Source organism: Pseudopipra pipra, chromosome 30 (genome assembly GCF_036250125.1).
Source record: "Pseudopipra pipra isolate bDixPip1 chromosome 30, bDixPip1.hap1, whole genome shotgun sequence".
Taxonomy (NCBI): Eukaryota; Metazoa; Chordata; class Aves; order Passeriformes; family Pipridae; genus Pseudopipra; species Pseudopipra pipra.
Window position 1 is genome coordinate 1,684,849 of NC_087578.1, and position 20,659 is coordinate 1,705,507.

The following is a 20,659-nucleotide window of genomic DNA, read 5'->3' on the forward strand; positions in this document are numbered from 1 at the left end:
AAGTTCCCTGTGGCAGGACCCACCATGGCCTCAGGCCTCTTGTCCCACTGTGCTGGGCACAGGGGTCCTCCCTGGGGTCAGGGGTCCCCCCTGGAGCAGCCCCAGCTGCTCCCGGTTCCATCCCCGTGCCTTGCCCCGCTTTCCCGCGGCCCAGGAGGAAGCTCCCTTTGTTTGCTCGGCTCCGGGATTTTCCCTGCCTGTTCCTGCTCCCAGCTGCCGGGTGGGGAAGGGACAGGGCAGTGGGGCTGGAGCCGTGGGACTCCCGGGGTGCTCCCCGCGGGTTGCTGTGCTTCGTGCCTCAGTTTCCCCCCGGGGGTGGGCGCGGTGCCCCGGGGGAGGGCCCTCCAGCCCCCCCGCCCCTCCATGGGCCGGACGAAGCTAGCACCGGGCGCTGGGCTGGGCTGAGCCCTGCCGGTTCCGGGGCAGCTCCAGCTGAAGCCACTCCAGGAGTTGCTGCTCTGCGACCGGGAGGTGAGTCGGGGACCCCTCTGCTCCAGGACACCACCCGAAGCCCCCAAATCCCTCCCCCCTGGGCTGGATGGGGGCACCTTGTCCCCACAGCTCCCACCCTGGGACACCTGCACCCCACGGGGCGTGGGGAACGCTGAGGTGAGCCCAGCACTGCCCCGGAGCTCTGGGGGGCTCTTGCTTTGGCTCCCACCCGTGGGTGCTTGCCCTGGGGTCCCGCACCCACCAGCACGGGGGGCTCGGTGCCTGTGCCCTGCGCTGGGTGAGGCCGCAGGGACCCGAGGGAGGTTTTGCCACCCCTAGAGGCTGCTGGAGCCACCCCCTGCATTGCCCCGTTTGCCTCATCCTTCCTTCCCCACCTCCTCGCTCGTGAACTTTCCCCGGCCCCGATAAGCGGGGTGGGTTTACAGCCCCTGCTCAGCTGTAAACCGGGGGTGAAGGTCACCCGGGGAACGCGGCTGTGCTGTCAGAGACAGGTGAGGGTGCTGGTGAGGGGGGGAGCTGTGCGTGCTCTCGGGGGTGACCCGTCTGGGGGTGGGCTGGAATCCCCTCCCTGCCCCGGTTTCCCCCCGCCAGGAAGGAGGGAGGAAGCGGAGGCTCAATTCATCCCCGCTCCAAGAATAGGATCCAGGTGTCCGTATTTCCTGGCCGGGCTCCGCTTCCCCGCCAGCGTCCGGCTGCCCCCAGCCCCACCACGGGGTCCTGGGCACTCGGGGGCCCCGGGAAATCGCCCTCTGTGGATGCGTGGCCGCCTTGCCCCCTGTCCCCGGGGGCTGCCTGCCCCGGCGCCAAGGGGAACAGCCAAGACCCCAGGGGCTGCTGAGAACCCGGGCGGTGTTTTGGGGAAGGGGCTGCACGCCCGCGGCTGCAGCCCCCCCCTCTGCCGTGCCCCAGCTGCCCCGGAGCTGCCTGGCCATGGAAGACGCCGCCCCGCTGCTGGACGCCGAGGCTGTGGCTGACCTGGTGCTGCTGGACCCGCTGACCGAGGAGTCGCTGCTCCAGACGCTGCAGGAGCGATTCCGCCGCCGCGACATCTACGTGGGCACGGGGGGGAGTGGGCACGGGGGGGAGTGGGCACAGGGGCTGCTGGGCTGGGAGCGGGGTAGGGGGTCTGGGGTGGGGAACGGGGTGTGGGGTCTGGGATGGGGAGTGGGAGGGCTGTGGGGTCTGGGATAGGGAGTGGGATATGGAGTCTGGGATGGGAAGTGGGATATGGAGTCTGGGATGGGGAGTGGGATATGGAGTCTGGGATGGGGAGTGGGATATGGAGTCTGGGATGGGGAGTGGGATATGGAGTCTGGGATGGGGAGTGGGATATGGAGTCTGGGATGGGGAGTGGATATGGAGTCTGGGATGGGAAGTGGGATATGGAGTCTGGGATGGGGGGCACCGGGAGCTGGGCTGGGTCCTCCCGTTCCCTCACCCCCTCCTGTCCTGCTCTCCCACAGACGTACATCGGGAATGTGGTGATCTCGGTGAACCCCTACCAGTCCCTGCCCATCTACACCCCCGAGAAGGTGCAGGAGTACCACGAGTGCAACTTCTTCGCTGTGAAGCCCCACATGTGAGCACGGGGAGGCCAGTGGGGCCCTCAGTCCCCCGGATCCCACCGAGGGCTTCACCCGTGGGCGATCCCAAGGCATCGGGGTCCGAGGGAATCCACTGGGGGCAACCTCACAGCCACAACGGGGGTCTTGGCGTTTCCTGAAGCCCCCAGATGGCCCCATCCAGCCTCTTCTCCCCCCCCACCCCCAGCTATGCCATCGCTGACGATGCCTATCGCTCGCTGCGGGACCGGGACAGGGACCAGTGCATCCTCATCACCGGCGAGAGCGGCGCCGGCAAGACAGGTAGGGCCAGGGCTGCCCCCGGGGCTCTGGGGGCTGCGAGGCACTGGTGGGACTGTGGGCACAGCCTGGGCACCCCTGGCCCTGCACCCACGGCCCCAGACCCACGGCCCCTCGCTCGCAGAGGCCAGCAAGCTCGTGATGTCCTACGTGGCGGCCGTGAGCAGCAAAGGGGAGGAGGTGAACAAGGTGAAGGAGCAGCTCCTGCAGTCCAACCCCGTGCTGGAGGGTAAGTGCCCCACATCCTGAGCCCCACGTCTCACATCCTGGACCTGCCAGGGCTCGGCACAGCCCCTCTGGACTGCGCCATAACCCCCTGCCCTCCCCCTGCAGCCTTTGGAAACGCCAAGACCGCCCGTAATGACAACTCCTCCCGATTCGTGAGTGACCCGGGGAGGGCGGGTGGACCCTGCCGGGGCCATGAGGACCCTGCTGGGGCTGAGGGCACAGGGGGGATTGGGCTGTGGATGTGGGGAGGGGAGCTGCCACCCCCACCGGGCCCCCTGCCCTGACTCCAGCCCCCTCCCTCAGGGAAAGTACATGGACGTGGAGTTTGACTTCAAGGGGGAGCCCCTGGGAGGGGTCATCAGCAACTGTGAGTACCCACTGCCCATCCCAGGGGGTCCCGCCCCACACTGACCTCCCGGTGGCACTGACCCCTCACTGCCCCCTCCCGCAGACCTGCTGGAGAAATCCCGCATCATCCGGCACGTGAAGGGCGAGAGGAACTTCCACATCTTCTACCAGCTCCTGGCCGGGGGCTCGGCGCAGCTGCTCCGTACGTCCAGACCCCGCACTGGGGGGGCTTGGGGGAGGCAACAGGGGCTGGGGGGAGCCAGGAGGGGTCACGGCTGAGCTGCCACCTCCTATCCCCTCATCCAGAGCAGCTGAAGCTCCGCCAGGACTGTGGGCACTACGGATACCTGAACCAGGGGACCTCCAGCTTGCCTGGCATGGATGACGCAGCCAACTTCCATGCCATGCAGGTACCTGGGGGAAGCCAGGACCCCCTTCCCGAACACCCTGGGGCCCACCCCGGCTCCCCCTGAGCTGCCCGTGTCTGTGCCCAGGATGCCATGAAGGTCATCGGCTTCTCGGCCGCCGAGGTGACGGCGCTGCTGGAGGTGACGGCCGTGGTGCTCAAACTGGGCAACGTCCAGCTGAGCAGCAGCTTCCAGGCCAGCGGGATGGAGGCCTGCAGCATCGCCGAGCCCCGGGGTAGGGATGGGGGCAGGGATGGCAAACGGGGGGTGGGGGACCCCCTCGGTCCCCTTTGGGCCCTGGCACTGCCACCTCCCCCCCAGAGCTGCAGGAGATCTGCGAGCTGATCGGGCTGGACCCCGGCACGCTGGAGCAGGCGCTGTGCTCCCGCACGGTGAAGGCGCGGGACGAGACGGTGCTCACCACCCTCACTGTCCCCCAGGTGAGTGGCAGCACCCCCGGCCGCGGGGCTGACGCCCCACAGCCCCCCCTGAGCTGGCACCAGCCCCTCTCCCCTCTGCCCAGGGCTACTACGGCCGGGACGCGCTGGCCAAGAACATCTACAGCCGCCTCTTCGACTGGCTGGTGAACCGCATCAACACCAGCATCCAGGTGAGCGCGGGGGGACCCTGGACCCCCAGCAGGACCCTGGACCCCCTCCCCACGTGGGGCCAGGGCACACCCTGGCCCGACACCCCGTTACCTCCCCAGGTGAAGTCGGGTGAGCAGAGGAAGGTGATGGGTGTCCTGGACATCTACGGCTTCGAGATCTTCCAGGTGAGTGCAGGACCCACCTGGCCCCATCCCGGGGGGCAGGGACAGCAGGGCAGACATGGGACGGGGCCAGGGGCTCGGGCACCACCTGCCATGCAGGACCCTTCTCCTGCAGGACAACGGCTTTGAGCAGTTCATCATCAACTACTGCAACGAGAAGCTGCAGCAGATCTTCATCCTGATGACGCTGAAGGAGGAGCAGGAGGAATATGTCCGAGAGGTACCCCCAGCCCTGGCCAGAGCACAGCCCTCAGCAGCCTCGGCCCCCCGGGATGGGGAAGTGCCGGAGACGGTTCCGCCGCACGTCCCTCCCTCGCCCCGCTCCCTGCTGGGAGCAGATTCAATGGCAGGAAGGGATCCGGGATCCTCGTCCCCGTGGCCGGATTTCCAGTTCCTGCCCCACATCAGCTGGGGACGTCCGTGGGGCAGGGCTTGGATAATCCATGTACCTGACCCCCCTCTGCTCCCAGGGCATCCAGTGGACACCGGTGGAGTTTTTCGACAACAGCATCATCTGCAACTTGATCGAGAATGTGAGTTGCCCTCCCACTGCCGGGGTCTTGGGATCCCAGCTTCCCCCGTCGTTCCCAGTACGAGTCTGGGCTGTGCAGAGCCTGAGCTGGGATTTGCTGGGGCCGGTTTGGGGCTGGTTTGGGGTGACACCGTCCGTGGTGGCGCAGAGCACCAGCGGGATCCTGGCCATGCTGGACGAGGAGTGCCTGCGGCCCGGCGTGGTCAACGAGGACACCTTCCTCACCAAGCTCAACCAGCTCTTCGCCACCCACAAGCACTACGAGAGCAAGGAGACGCAGAACGCCCGGCGTGTCATGGACACCAGCCTGCCGGCGCGGTGCTTCCGCATCCACCACTACGCCGGCAAGGTCTGACAGGGCTCCGTTCTCTTCCCAGTGCCCCAGACCTCTTCCCAGCACCCCAGACCTCTTCCCTGCACCCCAGACCTCTTCCCTGCACCCCAGACCTCTTCCCTGCACCTCAGACCTCTTCCCAGCGCCCCAGACCTCTCCCCAACTTCGCACGGGAGCCGCAGGGCTGGATTGGGAGCAGGCACGGAGACGCCGGCCGTGACCCTCTCCCTCCCCGCGCGCTGACCCCGCTGACCCCCCAGGTGACCTACAACGTGACGGGCTTCATCGAGAAGAACAACGACCTGCTCTTCCGCGACCTGTCGCAGGCCATGTGGGCGGCCCGGCACGCGCTGCTGCGCTCCCTCTTCCCCGAGGGGGACCCCCAGAAGGTCTCCCTCAAGCTGCCGCCCACCGCGGGCTTCCAGTTCAAGTCCTCCGTGGCGATGCTGATGAAGAACCTCTACTCCAAGAACCCCAACTACATCAGGTACCGGCCCCGAGGGGGACCCCCGGCCGCGGCTCCCGTGCCAGCGGGACCCCCCCCGACCCACCGCTGCCCCCCCAGGTGCATCAAGCCCAACGACACCAAGTCAGCGATGGTGTTCACGCCGGAGCTGGTGCGGGCGCAGGTCCGGTACCTGGGGCTGCTGGAGAACGTGCGGGTGCGGCGGGCGGGCTACGCCTTCCGCCAGCTCTACGGCCCCTTCCTGCAGCGCTACAAGATGCTCAGCCCCCGCACGTGGCCCCGCTGGGCCGGGAGTGACAGGTAACGGGGCCGGGCCGCGGGGCCGGGGGGCTGCCGGGGGGGCTCTGACCAGCCTCGTCTGTGCCGTGGTGCAGGGAGGGGGCCGAGGTGCTGCTGGCAGACCTGGCGTACCCCGAGGAGGAGCTGGCCTTCGGCCACACCAAGGTCTTCATCCGCTCGCCACGGACAGTGAGTCTGGGGATGGGGGAGTGCGGGGGGATCCGAGCTTGTCCTGGGGGCTCCTGGACGGTGCCGCAGCCCCCAGCAGTGGTTCTGGGGGAGTCCCTGTCCCCGCTTGGTGCCCCGGCGCTCACCGTGGTTGTTCCCAGCTCTTTGACCTGGAGCGGCGGCGCCAGGAGCGCGTGGCCCAGCTCGTCACCCTCATCCAGAAGATGGTGCGGGGCTGGCGGTGCCGGACCCAGTACCAGCTGATGCGCAAGAGCCAGATCCTCATCTCTGCCTGGTTCCGGGGCCACGCGGTGAGGAAGGGCAGCCCTGGGCACGTGTCCCCTGCCCGTCCCTCGTCCCCTGGCTGTCCCAAGCCGCCCCAGCTCATTCCCCCTCTCCCCCTGCAGCAAAAGAACCGGTACAAGCAGATGAAGCGCTCGGCACTGCTCCTCCAGGCGTACGCGCGGGGCTGGAAGGTGAGGGCTGGGCATCTCGGGGCTGGCACGTCTGCTGGTGTGGGCAGGAGGGTGGGGGGCACAGGGTGGGGAGGAACGGGGGCTCCTTGTGCCCCGTGGTGGGACCGGGGGCTCTGTGTGTCCCATGGTGGGATCAGATCCATCCTCATCTCCTCTCCCCGTCTTCCATCCTTCTCTCCTGCCTCTCTCCTGCCTCTCCCTCTCGCTCCATATCTGTGTTGGTGTCTCTCCCTCGGGCCCCCTGGGCTCTCCCCCCCACAGTCTCGCCGGCTCCTCCGGGAGCTGAAGCGCCAGAGCCGACGCCGCGCGGCCGCCACGACCATCGCCGCTCACTGGAGAGGGTACCAGGTAACGGGGCCAGCCCTCCCGCTGCCTCTGTCCTGCTGTCCGGGCTGTCTGTCTGTCTGCCCACCCTGTCGGGCTGGAGCCACTGTCCTCTCCGCTGGGGCCAAATGGGGGCAGGGGGATGGGGGGCAGGGGATGGGGGGCAGGGGGGTGGGACACCCGTGTCCTTGGGGGGCTGGCAGTGGGCTGGTGGCGATGTCCAGCCTCCCCACCCTCACTGGCCCCGTCCCCGCAGGCGCGCAGGAGGTACAGGAGGTATTTCCGCAGCAGCGCCAGCACCTTCCTGGCCAACTTCATCTACCGGCGCCTGGTGAGCGGGGCCGGGGGGAGAGGGGACCTTCCCAGCGCCCCACCCTGGGGCTGGACCCTGCGGTCCCCTCCTGACCCCCCGCTGCACTGTCACCCCCAGGTGTGCAGGTACCTGGTGGGGCTGGCGAAGAACCTCCCGCCGCTGTCGGTGCTGGACCGGACCTGGCCCCCGGCGCCGTACAAGTTCCTGGGTGATGCCAACCAGGAGCTGAAGAGCATCTTCTACCGCTGGAAGGTGGGAGCAGGGGGAGAGGGGGGCAATGCCTGCTGGGATGTTGTGTCCCTCCGTGCCAGCCCACCCGAGGGGTGGCCCTGAATCACCCCCTCCCTCGGCAGTGCAAGAAGTACCGGGACCAGCTGCCGCCGTCGCGCCGGGCCCAGCTGCAGGCCAAGCTCTGCGCCAGCGAGCTCTTCCAGGACAAGAAGACCCTCTACTCCAAAAGGTGCCAGGGCTGGGGGCTGTGGGGAGGAGGGGGCTCAGGACAGCGGGGGCTGACGGGCTCACCCCCAGCGTGCAGCAGCCCTTCCGCAGCGATTACCTGGGGCTGAAGCAGAACCCCAAGTACCAGAAGCTCCACACCGTGGCCAAGGACAAGGTGGTGATGGCCGACACCGTGAGGAAGGTGAACAGAGCCAGCGGCAAGGTGAGCCCCCGCCTCGTCCCTGTCCCCACCGGAGGGGGTACAGGACCACGCTGACCCCCTGCCCGTGCTGACCCTGCCCGCAGACGGTCCCGCGCCTGCTGCTCCTCACAACCGAGCACCTGGTCCTGGCCGACCCCAAGACCGCCCAGCCCAAGACCGTGCTCGCCCTCGGTGACATCCGCAGTGTCTCCGTCACCCGCTTCTCCGACGGCTTCCTGGTCTTACACCTCAAGGAGGTACCCGGGGAGGGGGGTCCCTGGGGGCTCAGGGGTCCCCAGCAGGGCTGACCCCCCGCTCGCCCCACAGGTCTCCACGGTGGGGGCCAAGGGCGACTTCCTGCTGGTCAGTGACCACCTCATCGAGCTGGTCACCCGCCTGCACCAGACCCTGGAGGCCACCACGGGGCAGGCACTGACCCTGCACATCACGGACAAGTACGGGTGGGGCTGGAGTGGGTGTGGTTGTCATGGGTGGGGCCTGAAGGGCAGGGCTACGAGGGGCTGCTGTGGACAGGACTAATGTGGACGGGGCAGGGCTGTAGTGGGAGGGGCCCAGAGGGTGGGGCTTGTGTGGGTGTGGCTGGGCATGGTTGTCTGCATCAGGCAGCCCCTGAGAGGTGGGTGTCACCAGGGCAGCAAACTGGGCACTGCGGGGCCGGCGTGTCCCCACCCCACCTCTCCACCCTGCCCCTCCCCTCCATCCTGCCCCTCTTTCCAGGTTCTCCACCCGCTTCCCGAAGGGTGACGTGTCTGTCACCGTGGTGGAGTCACCCAAGGCCGGCCCCGACGGCCCCATCTGCAAGAAGAAGGGCAGCCACAAGATGGAGGTCCTGGTGCACTGAAGGGACTCCCACCCTTCACAGGGACGCCCACCCATGCACCGGCCCCCCCGACCCCCTCGTGTCATCCCCCTGCCCCCCCGGGTGCTGGCAGTGCCCAGGAATCGCTCCAGACCCATTAAATGGATGCTGAGGTGTCGGTACCGGGGTGGTGTCACAGTGGGTGACCCCATTCCGGGTGGGGTGGGGGGATCCCATCGTGCCAGAGCCCCAGGACACGGTGCCACGATGCTGGAGCTGGGGGACAGAGCCCAGCACAGCCTTTCCTGCTGCCTGATTGCGGCCAGCATTTGGCTCCTGGTGATTGGAAAGGCCCCAAATTGCGGCCACTTTTCCCATTAAGTGGCTCCTGGCTCGTGCTGCTGCAGAGGCAATTTCTGGGCAGCCGTGGGCGGCTGCACGTGAGGTCCCTGGCACCCTCTCCCTGTGCTGGCCAGCCACGTCCCCCCCTGCCCAGGGTCCCCCACCCCACTGCAGACTCCCCATGCAGGTTGCTCCCGACACAGGCTGGCCCTGGAGCTGCATTTGGGAACCGGTTGCATGGACAGGGGACAGAGGGGAGTCACCACACAGCCCCAGTGACACCACTGCAGCCCCTAGGGACCTGCGGGACCCCGCCAGTCCTGCAGCCCCCTGGAGCCCACAGCTCCCGTGCCAGAGTGTCCCCCCCTTGCCTTTTCTCTCCTGCACTGATCAAGCTCTCGGAGAGGGTTTTTTTCCTGTCCCCACACATCACCCGCGTTACCTTCGGGAGCTACCAACTCCCCGTCACGTCACCATCAGCACCAGCTCCCAGGTGGGCCCTGGAACGGGGTTTGTCGTGCGGGGGGAGCGTGTGCGGGCAGCTCCTGCACGTGGGGGGACACGTGTGCGTGCGTGGGGGCCCCGACGGCCCGGCCGTGCCCCAGTGCCGGGGGCTCCCCCTTCCCCCTCGGGCTCCGTCACACAGGGACCTTCCCTCGCCGTAAACAAGCCCGGGGCACCGCGGCTCTTCACGGCTGCCTCGCACTTGGCATCGCACAAGTAGGTGTTATTAATTAATTAGTCCATCTCTGGCCGGGCTCCGATTTAATTAACGTTCCCGGCACTGCAGATGCTGCCCTGCCCCGGGCTGTGCTGCCACGTGAGCCGCCGCTGCCTCCCCGGGGGGCTGCGCAGCCACCGGAGCAGCCGCAGCCACCTGTTGCTCGGGATGAAGTCGGTGGCTCTCACTTGTTGGCCCGGTTGTTCCCCCTTTCGTCGCACCCCTCCGCTTCCCCCCCGAATTTCCCTCCCCATCTTCCACCTTGGCACATCCTGGCACGGGAGCGGGCAGGCCGGGAGCACCAGAGTGGGGCTGGGGGTGACGGGCAGGGTGTGAGGGGGGTGTGTGTGGGCACACGTGTGTTTGTGTGTGTGTGGGCACACGTGTGTTTGTGTGCACAGATGAACACGTGTGTGCATCCCGTGTGCGTGGTGGGAGCGCGGCCGCTCCCCCTGTGCTATGAGAACCCCAAACCCCGGCTCAGAGTCCTGCATCCAGCCGGGACCATCCCACCGTCCGTGTTCCCAACAGACACGTCGTGACGGGGGGCACATCCCCATAACCAGGGGCCGGGGGCCGCGTGGGCACAGTGCCTGTGTGCTGACCCCCCAGCCCGGGTGCTGTGGGGGGCCGGTGTGGCTGCGTGGGCACACGCGTGTCGCAGCGTGACTCCGCATGTGCGACGGGTGCTGTCGGTGTCACGGTGCCTGCGTGGGCGTGAAGCTGCAGGGTGGGGGTACCACCCCCCCCGGCCCCCATTGGCAGCTCTCCTCTCACCCACCCCCGCCGTGCCACGGGCAGAGCCCCTTATTTAGCGCCGTGCAGCAGCTGGTGCCACCGTACTTCGCCTCCCGGCTGAGCCCGTGCTGGGGGAGCCACCGCAGCTGCCCACCAAGACTGCCCACCACCACCACCGCTGCCCACCACCGCTGCCCACCGCTCCTCGAGGCATCCCTGCTCTGCAGCCACCAGTGAGGAGGGTCCCTGAGCCCCTGGCCCCACACCAGGCAGCACCGGAGGGCTCGGCAGGTCTGTGTCCCCGTGGCCTGCAAGCCCCGGGGCTTTCCCAGGGTCCGTGGGGGCTGCTGAGCCCTGTCCCTGTCCCGCTGGGGCTGAGGGAAGGCAGAGGGAAGAGGGGGAGGTTCGGGATGGCACTCGGGAGGGCACGGGAGGGAGGAGAGAGGGGGTGAAGGTGTTCCTTGAATTCGGGGAGGGTTCGGGGGGGCTCTGGAAGCAAGTCTGGCTGTGGGCAAGCATGTGCGTGCCAGGGGACACCTGTGTGCTGACACGGGTGAACGTGCAGGACAGAGCCCGAGCCGTGCCCGTGCCCGCTGTGCCCACATTTGTGGTGTTTGCACAGTCTGAGCAATGTGCGACAGCACAAACGTGGCACCACGGACACGAGCAGGGACACGGGACTCCCGGGGCCACAGCAGGGCCGTGTCCCCCTGCACCCCCCGTAACAGCCCCCCCTCGCCCCTGTAAGGCACCCCCGGGTGCAGCCCCCTCCCCGGGACACCGGCACGGTCCCTCCCTCGCGGACCCGAGTGGGGGTCCCGTCGCCCCCCGTCCCCCCGTCTCCCGTCTCGCTGCTTTCCCTCCCCAGAGCCCGGTCCGGTCCCGGGCTCGTCCCGGGCCGCCCCGTCGAGGGGGCACCGGCTCGGGGCGGCCCCGGGCCCCGCCGCTCCGCCGCTGACCGCGCCCCCAGACCCCCGCCGAGGATGAGGAGCCGCCCGGTGCTGGCGGTGCTGCTCGTCCTGGCGCTGCCGCTCGCCCTCGCCCGCCGCCCCCCCGCAGCCGCCCCGCAGGACCCCGCGCCCCCCGCCCAGGTACGGCCGTCGTGAGGGGGCGCGGCGGGCGGAGCCCGGACTCCCAGGAGCCCCTCGGATCCCTTCCCACCGCGCTCACCCTCTTCGCTCCCGCAGGGGATGCTCGTCCCGGAGCCGCTGCGCTGGAGCGCCCGGGGCAGCCCCGGGGCCGCCGCTGCCGCCGCCGCCGCGCTGGAGCTGCTGCGGGAGCAGGGCGCCGGTGAGGGGCTGGGGGGGCTCGGGCTGGGGGGCTCTCGGTCCGCCCGGACCCCTCTCACCCGCTTCGGTTTCTTCCAGGTCCCCCCGCGGCGCAGCAGAAGCGTAAGTCCCGCCCGGTGCCGGTGACGGTGCCGGTGCCGCCGCCGGGGCCGGGGCCGCTGACGGCCGGTCTCTCCGCAGGGGACATGCACGATTTCTTCGTGGGGCTCATGGGGAAGCGGGCGGCGGAGCCCGGGCGAGCGGCGGGGCGGGGGGAGGGCGGCCCGGCCCCCCGCTGCTCCCCGGGGACCCCCGCGCCCGGCCCGGCCCCGCTGCGAGCCCTTTGAGCCGCGGGACGAGCCCCCCACGCCCGGGGGCCGCGGGACCGGCGGCGGGGGCGTCCCGGGCGCCGCCGCCCGCGGAGCCGTCGTGGGACCCCGCCGGGAGCGCGGCCGTCCCGCCCCGCGCGCGTGTCCGCGCGTCCGCGCACCCGTGTACACCCGCATCGCCCCGCTAAACACCCACCCGTGACTGCGCGGGACACGCGCAAACACCGTCTCTGTGTCTTGGCTGCGCCGCCGGCCCCCGGCTGGGGCAGCCCACGGGGATGGGGCTGAGGGGACGGATCCACGGGGGTGGGGCTGCGGGGACGGATCCACGGGGATGGGGCTGCGGGGACCGATCCACGGGGATGGGGCTGCGGGGACGGATCCACGGGGATGGGGCTGCGGGGACCGATCCACGGGGATGGGGCTGCGGGGACGGATCCACGGGGATGGGGCTGCGGGGACCGATCCACGGGGATGGGGCTGCGGGGACGGATCCACGGGGATGGGGCTGCGGGGACCGATCCACGGGGATGGGGCTGCGGGGACCGATCCACGGGGATGGGGCTGCGGATCCACGCGAATGAGGCTGCGGGAAAGAGCCCGCGGGGATGGGGCTGCGGGAACGTGTCCGTGGGGACGACGGGGCTGGGTCCTTGTGCTTCTGGGCTACAGTGACCTGTGCCTGCCCCGCAGTGCTCCGTGTCCGTGTCCCCGTGTCCGTGTCCCCCCGCCCGTGTCCCCCCGCCCGTGTCCGTGTCCGTGTCCCCCCGCCCGTGTCCCGCCGCCCGTGTCCCCCCGCCCGTGTCCCCGTGTCCGTGTCCCCCCGCCCGTGTCCCCCCGCCCGTGTCCGTGTCCCCGTGTCCGTGTCCGTGTCCCCCCGCCCGTGTCCCCCCGCCCGTGTCCCCCCGCCCATGTCCCCCCGCCCGTGTCCCCCCGCCCGGTGCCGCGCTGGGTCCTCCCCGCCCCGCGGGGGCGCTGCGGGCGGCGGGTCCCGGAAGGCGGCGCGGGCCGGGGCGGGCGCGGGGCGGGTCGGCGCCTTTGTGTGAGCCGGGCCGGGATGGTGCGGGGCGCCGGGCGGGTAAGGACCGACCCCCGCCCGCGGCCCCCGGACCCCGCAGCCCCCCCCGCGCCGCGGCCCCCGCGCCGACCCCTCGCGGGCCCCCCCGTCGCCCCTCGTGGCTCCCCCCGGGGGCCCTTTCTGCTGCCCCCCCCCCCCACCGTGGCCCCGCGTTCCCCCCTCCCCTTGGCCCGCCCGGGGGTCCCCGCTGCCCTCCCTCCCTTTCCTCCCGGGGCAGCTTCGCGACTCCCCGTCCCCCTCCTGCCCGCCCGCGCCCCCCGGCCCCCCCTTTCCGCTGCCCCCGCGCCCCCATCCCTTCTCCCGCTCTTTCCCCCCCCCCGTCCCATCCCCTCCACAGGGATTCCCGCGCCGCAGGAATTGCCGCTGGTGAGCGTTTGCCTTCCAGAGCCTTCCCCGGCCATCCTCCTCCTCTTCCTCGCCCTCCCCAGCTGCCGGGGGTTTTCCCCGGGGGAGGACGGTCCATCCTCAGCCCCTCTGACCTTTCCCTGGCTCTGGGGCAGGAGCAGCCCCGTCCCCTCCTGCCCCCTCCAAACTCCCGCTCTCTGCTGCTTTCTGCGCTCGCTGTTCCCCGTCCCGGGAAGGAGGAGGCTGGGAATTAGGGGTAGAGCTCTCTGGGTAAGTTTGTGGGGTCCCAAAAGCTGCTGGAGCATCCATGAGCAGGACAGGGTAGCAAAGGCAGAGGGATGAGCTGGAGGGACACGCTCAGGTGGGAATGGTCGGTGCCTGGGGCAGGCGTGGGGGCAGCCAGGGGACCTGCACTGAGAGGTGCCACAGCAGAGGAGAAATCCCAGGAGAGCCCACGAGGCTGGAACACAGAGGATCCGAGATGAGATCCCACCTGGGAATGGAGAGTCTCCGTGTGGGTACAGGTGGAATCTGAAGTGCAGGGATGAAGTGGTGGCTGGAGGAGATCCAGATGGGAATCTGACCGCTGTGTGGAGCCTGAGCGTCATCCCTCTGGAGAGGGGCCTTGTCCCTGGCTCAGGAAGAGGGGGGATGGCTGGAACAGGCTCCTGTTGGGTCTCTGAGTCAACAGATGTCTGTCCCTGCCCAAAGAGCAGCAGGACCTTCAGCTGCCTCTGGCAGAGTCAGTGGCTTTTTGTTTTGAGTTTGTCCCTTTGTGCATCCGCCCCTTCACTTCTTAAAAAGTTGGTCTGTGAGGTGACAAGGCAGGTTCAGTCCCTTTCCAGCTGAGCAGCTGCTCTGTGGCTCATCCAGAAGGTGTAAAATGGGAGGTCTGACCGGAATGGTGTTACTTTGGTTGTTTAAGTGCTACCATTTTTCTGCATTTCCCCTCTCCAGAGCCCCTTGCCCTGCCACTCCTGGCTGCCCAACACCTCCTGCTCCCGCCGCTGATGAGGGTGTGAAGGCCAAGCTGACCGGGAGGAGGGACTCTCAAGCAGCTGCTAAGATGGGCATGAGGATCAAGCTGCACAGCACCAACCACCCCAACAACCTGCTGAAGGAGCTCAACAAGTGCCGGCTCTCCGAGACCATGTGCGACGTCACCATCCTGGTGGGCTCCCGCTCCTTCGCCGCGCACAAGGCCGTGCTGGCCTGCGCCGCCGGCTACTTCCAGAACCTCTTCCTGAACACGGGGCTGGACACTGCCAGGACCTACGTGGTGGACTTCATCACGCCGGCCAACTTTGAGAAGATCCTGAGCTTCGTGTACACCTCGGAGCTCTTCACAGACCTCATCAACGTGGGCGTCATCTACGAGGTGGCGGAGCGGCTGGGCATGGAGGACCTGCTGCAGGCCTGCCACTCCACCTTCCCCGACCTGGAGAGCTCGGCCATCACCAAGCAGCCCTCCCTGTCCGCGGGGGAAGGCCGGGCAGGGCCGCTGAGCAGCACCTCCTCGGAGCAGAGCCACTCCTTGGGTGACATCCGGAGCAGCACCGAGCACCTCGGCCCCGAGCGGAATTACATCCTGCACGGGGACGTGTCGGGCGGCTACAAGGAGGACGACAGGAATCCCGTGGGTGAAGCCAGCCAGGCTCTTCCCCTGATGCATCCACAGCAGCCTCCCAAGACGGAACAGGGGCCGGATCCGGGGCAGTTCGCTCCGGCCGCGGGTCTGGGGGCCCAGCCCGGCGGGAACGTCGCGGCCCAGACCACCGGCAGCTCCTGCTCCCAGTACAAGGCCCAGAGCAACGGCGACTACGGAAAGGGCGGCTTCTTCCCCACCGATCCGTCCCTGGATGTCTCCATGGGGAGCAACTCCTGCCCCAGCAACAGTGACCACTCCAAAGAGCAGGGATTCGAGCAGATGGATGAGCTGCAGCTGGAGGATCTGGGAGAGGCCGAGCTGCATTTTGAGGATGCTGGAGAAGAGCTGGGCCCTTCCGAGGAGGTGATTGAGCTGAGCGACGACAGCGAGGAGGAACTGGCCTTCGAGAGCGACGGCCGGGACAGCAAGGCCATGCCCTGCCAGGTCTGCAAGAAGGTGCTGGAGCCCAACATCCAGCTGATCCGCCAGCACGCCAGGGACCACGTGGACCTGCTCACCGGGAACTGCAAGGTCTGCGAGACCCACTTCCAGGACCGCAACTCCAGGGTCACTCACGTCCTGTCCCACATCGGCATCTTCCTCTTCTCCTGCGACATGTGCGAGACCAAGTTCTTCACCCAGTGGCAGCTGACGCTGCACCGGCGGGACGGGGTCTTCGACAACAACATCGTCGTCCACCCCAGCGACCCCCTGCCCGGGAAGGTGGCCGTGTTTGGGGGCGGGGGGAGCCCCGAGCTGGCCTGCGCTGCCTGCGGGAAGCCCTTGGCCAAAGATTTCCACACCGTCCGGAACCACCTCCTGGAGCACGTGAACCTGAAGAGCCAGACGTGCGGCGTGTGCGACCAGAGGCACCTGAGCCTCTGCAGCCTGCTGTGGCACACCCTGTCCCACCTGGGCATCTCCGTCTTCTCCTGCTCCGTGTGCGCCAACAGCTTCGTGGACCGGCAGCTGCTGGAGAAGCACCTGGCCGTGCACCAGCACGTGGAGGAGGCTCTTTTCCAGTGCCACTTCTGCAGCCAGAGCTTCAAGCTGGAGGCGGCCTATCGGTACCACGTCAGCCAGCACAAGTGCGGCGGGAGCCTGGACATCCGGGCGGGGTTCGGGGAGCGGCTCCAGCCGCAGGGGCTGCCCAAGAGGAAGCTGCCCGAGGAGTTCCTGAGCGAGGAGCTGGCGCTGCAGAGCCAGCCGGGGAACAGCAAGTACAGCTGCAAGGTGTGCGGGAAGAGGTTCGCCCACACCAGCGAGTTCAACTACCACCGGCGCATCCACACCGGCGAGAAGCCCTACCAGTGCAAGGTGTGCCACAAGTTCTTCCGCGGGCGCTCCACCATCAAGTGCCACCTGCGGACGCACTCGGGGGCCCTCATGTACCGCTGCACCGTGTGCGGGCACTACAGCTCCACGCTCAACCTCATGAGCAAGCACATAGGGGTGCACAAGGGCAGCCTGCCCCCGGACTTCACCATCGAGCAGACTTTCATGTACATCATCCATTCCAAAGAGGCCGAGAAGAACACGGATAGCTGATGGGGGCGAGGCAGGAGGAGCGAGCGTTTTTCGTTAGGGAGGCCGTGGAAGAAAAAAAAAAGTGTCGTTTCTTTTATTTAATGGTCAGGCATCATGGATGGAATTCTCCTTTTCGGGGTTTTTTGTTTGTTTGTTTGTTTGTTTTAATTTTTATTTTTTGTGCCTATTTAGGGCTTTTTTTAGATTGGTGGCGTTGTACAAATTAACAGCACGTGAGGTACATCACTGTTTCAAGGAGTCTGTCGTGTTTACTTAACTCTGGTCCTGTTAGAGGCCATCGAGTTCTGTGTTTTTGGTATTCCTCACTAGTTTTTGAGTCTAGAGTCTATTTTTTTGAGCCTTCTAGCCCACTCAACCAGGCTAACCCTGAGCTTGTCCACAAACTGATGCTGCTAAGATTTTCACACCTGACCTCAGTGGAGAGGGACAGAGCCAGAGCAGGTGCTGGACTCGAAGGAAAGGAACAAAAAGGAAAGAAAAAAGGAAAAAAAAAAAAAAAAAAGACGTTCTGGGCACCCCTGGGGTTCTGCTGCTACTGCCAGAAGATGGGCCAAGAGTGTCCTGAGATTGGCCATCGCTGGGTCACCAGGGAGAGGAGCAGGAAGCGTGTGAGTGTGCAGATGAGGAGGGGGATTCCCACATTCCCAGCTGAGGTTCCCCTGCCGTGGCTGTGACACACTCGCTCGTGCCCTGAGGAGGAGATGGAGCGACACAACCTCCCTGCAGAGCCCGAGCAGAGGCGGCTGCGCAGGCACAGGGATCTCTCCGGGCTGGAGAGGGAGGGGAAGCAGGTCCGTGTTCCTGGGAGGTGATCGGGGGTGGCCGTGGAGAGCCCCTGGAATCCCCCGGCTCGGGGCTGCCGGACGCCCGGCGGGTGAGACGCGATGAAGCCGTTGCCTTAACTCCCTGGAAGGTACCTTCGAGGGCCCTTCTCCTGCCAAAGGGATCCTCCCTGCCACGAAGGGATCCCCCCTGCCACGAAGGGATCCTCCCTGCCACGAAGGGATCCCCCCTGCCACGAGGGGATCCCCCCTGCCACGAGGGGATCCCCCCTGCCACGAAGGGATCCTCCCTGCCATGAAGGGATCCTCCCTGCCACAAAGGGATCCTCCCTGCCACGTCGTGGATCACCACATCCTGGACCTGTCTGGTGGCAAACGTGCGCTGTTGGAGCGATGTGAGTTTGTTCACAGAGCCGGAGTCGCAGCACTGGCAGCCACTGGGGACCTCAGCTTGGCCTCTCTGGCCACGTGCCAGGCACTCCTGGGCACGGGGGGCTCACCTGGGCATGGGGGGGCTCACCTGGGCATGGGGGGCTCTCCCAGCTGCTTGCCAGGGCACTCCTGGACACACAGGGCTCTCCGGAGTATAGGGAAGCTCTCCTGGGCATGGGGGGGTCTCCCAGCCGTGTGCCAGCTCCTCCTCAATGTGGGGGGCTCTCCCAGGCACAGGGGTCTCTCCCAGACATGTGTTGGGCATCCCTTGGCAGGGGGGGCTCTCCCAGCCCCGCGTCGGGCGATCCTGGGGGGTCACTCCTGGCCCCACCAGCGAGCTCAGCCCGTGCTGACAGTGTTTACACCAGGAAGGGTGGGAATTGGCTTTTTCCCATGTTATCCTGCTGCGGGGCAGAGGTGGGGAGGGACAGATAATTCCGAGCTGGGGCTGCCCTTCGGGAACTCATTCTACCTCACAAACAGGAAGCGCTCGGGGCTCTCGGTGGTCACAGGTCGGCTCCTGCGCTTCTGTCAAGTTTTGCTGTTGCTGAACTAAACTAAACTAAACTAAACTAAACTAAACTAGTGATTTGCAAACCCCGGAAACTCACCCCGCTGCCCCTTCCCTGGGGAGGGACACCCGGGAAGGGACGTCCCGCGGCGGGGGCCGGACGAGCTCAGAGCGCCCGGGGCCGTCCCCCCGCCCCGCCGTGGCCTTGGGCAGGTCACTTCACCTCTTTGCCTCAGTTTCCTCATCTGTAAAATGAGGGTGGTACCTCCCCTGGTACCGACCTACCTCCGGGAGCGGGGGGTGCCTGGGGCCTGCGCTCGGAGGGGGGAGGCCCCGAAGCGAAGGTCAGCCCTGGGTTGGTCTGGCTGCTGCAGCTCTGGGGTCCCAGCTCCGGCCTCGTGGTCCCGGCTCGGGGGTCACTGCAGAGCCGTGTTCAGCTGAGTGTGGTTGAGTTTTACAAAAAAAAAAAAGGATCGTTTTGGGAAAGCTTGGGGCTCTGGGAATCGGGGGGAGCTGGTGGTGCTTCGCTGGGGGCTCCTCTGAGCTGCTCTTTGGGTTCCAGGGTTTCTCTCATGGAATCACGGGATGGATGAGGCTGGATGGGACCACTGGGGGTCACCCAGACCCACCCCGTGCTCACACAGGGTCCCCTCGAGCGCAGAACTCCGGGCTGTGTCAGGAGGGGACAGGGAAAGGGGCAGGGACAGGGATGGACACAACCTGCCCTGCTCTGGAGGTGGCAATGAAGGATGTGAGGGACAGACAAGGCTGGGAGAACCTTGAGACCCTCCTGGAACGTTCCAGAAGCCGTGGTGAGCTTTGGGAAGGGCCGGGGCACAGCACCTGCAGCCCCAGATCTCAATAAGCTGTGAAGCAAAAGCCTTTTGTGCACATGAACCAAAAAGAGAAGCTTTTACACTGAAACACTTAACGGGCACAACCGGCCCTCGCTCCCAGCCCTGGGGGGAAAGCAGGAGCCAGCTCTGATCCCTGGAATTTCTCTTTGCCTGTGATGTAATGGATCATTCCCACGTGGAACATCCTGCAGCAGGGGACAAGGGGACAGGTCTGGACCCACCACTGCTCCTCCTCAGGGAGGTTTCTGGAGGGATCAGAGACTTGAGGCTCCCTCTGGGAGGGTCCTGGGCCTCCCTGAGCCTGCAGAGCTGTACAGGGATGTCACCCCTGCTCCCTCCCGTCCCTGCTCCCCTCGGTGACTGCAGGGACACCCACCTACCTCCCCTGGGCCGGCCTGAGGTGTTTGCCAAGTGCTTTGGGGTCCTGGGGCAGTGGAGGGGGGTGCAGAGGGGAAATGCCGGGTCCTGGAGCCTCCCAGGGAGCTCCGACAGGGAATCCCCTTCCCGGGGCCTGCTCCGAGCCCGTCCCCAACACAAAGTTCATTTTCCCCGTTCCCAACAGATCCAGGTCTCTCATCAGAGTAATGAAGCAGAAGAAAGAACCAGAGTTGAAATTGCTGTCTAACCTTTTCGTTAAGTTAATCGTAGGTACTGACCTCCTGCTATTTAAGTGTTTACTATCTATTTGCTGTAAAGTTTTGTATATTTTGTAAACTTTCCCCCCAAAATCGTAGATGTCTAAAATCGTTGTACATCGGGTTCTTTTCTACTCCATTGTTCAGCACAAAGTGTGGTTTTTATTTAGAATAATAAAAAGGAAAACGTTGACCTCTTGTAGCTGCCTCTTCATAAAACCTGTTCCTCCCCGGGTTCCTGTCTCCTCGGGAATGCCTGGGAAGCACATGAGGCCATCCCAGTATCCTGCTCCCGTGCTGAGCTGGGCAGGATTCCTGGTGCAGGTCCAGGGCTCTTCCAGCACTGGGAGTGGCCCAGGGTTGTGCCACGGGTTGTGGCATTCCCGTGGGATGCAGGGATGGGAGGAGGGAGGGCAGAGCTCCCCCCCCCCCATTAGGGAATCCCAGGGTTTGTGTGCCTGGATGAGCCCCTGGGTGAGTGGTCTGGGGGGTAAAGGAGCCACAGTGTCCCAGGAATGAGGGAATTGCTGGGGGCCAGCCTGGGTCACCACCTGGGGCTGGGCGGGGGGTTATTTAAGGCCACTCTGGCCCTGAGATCTATGGACAAAGTTCCAGGTAAATGAAGAGAGTTAAAAGTAAAGTTTAATAGGTCAAATACCAAATTTTACATGTTTTAAGTAACTGGAATATATTGTTGCCCTGGTTTATGTCACACATCAGGTGGTTGGTTGTTGTGTATTTGCCGTCCACTGGGAGTGGCAGGGAATTGGCAAAGGGAAGCCCAGGGAGGATTTGGGGATGAAGGTGGTGGGGTCCTGTGGGGTGCAGACCCCCAAGTTCAGCCTCAGCCTGGGGGAGTAACAGAATTAAGGAAGGGGAACAGCCTGAGCTGCTGCCCTGGACAGGGAATTGCTGGGGTGAGGGGACTGGTGCCTTCCCAGTGTGAGACACGGATTTGGTTTGTCCCCTCAGCGCTGGTGTCCCTGGGGGACCAAGGAATGTC

General features: G+C 66.4%; 3 protein-coding genes across 7 annotated transcripts; all 3 read left to right on the forward strand.

The window, feature by feature from the left end:
* Window positions 1-30: 30 nt before the first annotated feature.
* MYO1A (myosin IA) lies at window positions 31-8,604 on the forward strand. 3 transcript variants are annotated; one of them, XM_064638940.1, is made up of 29 exons: window positions 31-471; window positions 1,363-1,506; window positions 1,917-2,032; window positions 2,224-2,318; window positions 2,440-2,544; window positions 2,649-2,695; window positions 2,847-2,910; window positions 2,995-3,093; window positions 3,198-3,301; window positions 3,386-3,533; window positions 3,620-3,738; window positions 3,822-3,908; window positions 4,008-4,073; window positions 4,186-4,290; window positions 4,541-4,603; window positions 4,751-4,951; window positions 5,197-5,423; window positions 5,502-5,702; window positions 5,777-5,870; window positions 6,011-6,160; window positions 6,257-6,325; window positions 6,587-6,673; window positions 6,906-6,980; window positions 7,080-7,214; window positions 7,316-7,422; window positions 7,491-7,623; window positions 7,707-7,859; window positions 7,930-8,057; window positions 8,341-8,604. In XM_064638940.1, exons 2-29 carry the CDS (start codon window positions 1,384-1,386, stop codon window positions 8,462-8,464), a joined length of 3,225 nt encoding a protein of 1,074 aa, XP_064495010.1. In that variant the 5' UTR covers window positions 31-471; window positions 1,363-1,383; the 3' UTR covers window positions 8,465-8,604. The 3 variants fall into 3 exon arrangements, with proteins under 3 accessions (XP_064495010.1, XP_064495011.1, XP_064495012.1); XM_064638941.1 differs by lacking the exon at window positions 31-471 and adding an exon at window positions 502-944; XM_064638942.1 differs by lacking the exons at window positions 31-471; window positions 6,587-6,673 and having other exon boundaries at window positions 987-1,506.
* A 1,669-nt stretch (window positions 8,605-10,273) lies between these two features.
* On the forward strand, window positions 10,274-12,042 carry TAC3 (tachykinin precursor 3). Of its 2 annotated transcripts, XM_064639032.1 has the most exons (5): window positions 10,280-10,514; window positions 11,092-11,314; window positions 11,411-11,513; window positions 11,591-11,614; window positions 11,693-12,042. In XM_064639032.1, the coding sequence occupies exons 2-5, from the start codon at window positions 11,207-11,209 to the stop codon at window positions 11,836-11,838; spliced, it is 381 nt and encodes a 126-aa protein (XP_064495102.1). In that variant the 5' UTR covers window positions 10,280-10,514; window positions 11,092-11,206; the 3' UTR covers window positions 11,839-12,042. The 2 variants fall into 2 exon arrangements, with proteins under 2 accessions (XP_064495101.1, XP_064495102.1); XM_064639031.1 differs by having other exon boundaries at window positions 10,274-10,514; window positions 11,591-12,042.
* A 703-nt stretch (window positions 12,043-12,745) lies between these two features.
* Window positions 12,746-19,849, forward strand: ZBTB39 (zinc finger and BTB domain containing 39). Of its 2 annotated transcripts, none has more exons than XM_064638966.1 (2): window positions 12,746-12,898; window positions 14,201-19,849. In XM_064638966.1, exon 2 carries the CDS (start codon window positions 14,310-14,312, stop codon window positions 16,437-16,439), a length of 2,130 nt encoding a protein of 709 aa, XP_064495036.1. In that variant the 5' UTR covers window positions 12,746-12,898; window positions 14,201-14,309; the 3' UTR covers window positions 16,440-19,849. The 2 variants fall into 2 exon arrangements, with proteins under 2 accessions (XP_064495036.1, XP_064495037.1); XM_064638967.1 differs by lacking the exon at window positions 12,746-12,898 and adding an exon at window positions 12,964-13,513.
* The last annotated feature ends 810 nt before the right edge of the window (window positions 19,850-20,659 follow it).

Coding starts and splice junctions, on each gene's coding strand:
- MYO1A (XM_064638940.1), top strand. CDS start 1,384: ATGGAAGACGCCGCCCCGCTGCTGGACGCCGAGGCTGTGGCTGACCTG. Junction 1,507..1,916: donor TCCGCCGCCGCGACATCTAC/GTGGGCACGGGG, acceptor GCTCTCCCACAG/ACGTACATCGGGAATGTGGT. Junction 2,319..2,439: donor GAGCGGCGCCGGCAAGACAG/GTAGGGCCAGGG, acceptor CCTCGCTCGCAG/AGGCCAGCAAGCTCGTGATG.
- TAC3 (XM_064639031.1), top strand. CDS start 11,207: ATGAGGAGCCGCCCGGTGCTGGCGGTGCTGCTCGTCCTGGCGCTGCCG. Junction 11,315..11,410: donor ACCCCGCGCCCCCCGCCCAG/GTACGGCCGTCG, acceptor TCGCTCCCGCAG/GGGATGCTCGTCCCGGAGCC. Junction 11,514..11,590: donor GCTGCGGGAGCAGGGCGCCG/GTGAGGGGCTGG, acceptor GGTTTCTTCCAG/GTCCCCCCGCGGCGCAGCAG.
- ZBTB39 (XM_064638966.1), top strand. CDS start 14,310: ATGGGCATGAGGATCAAGCTGCACAGCACCAACCACCCCAACAACCTG.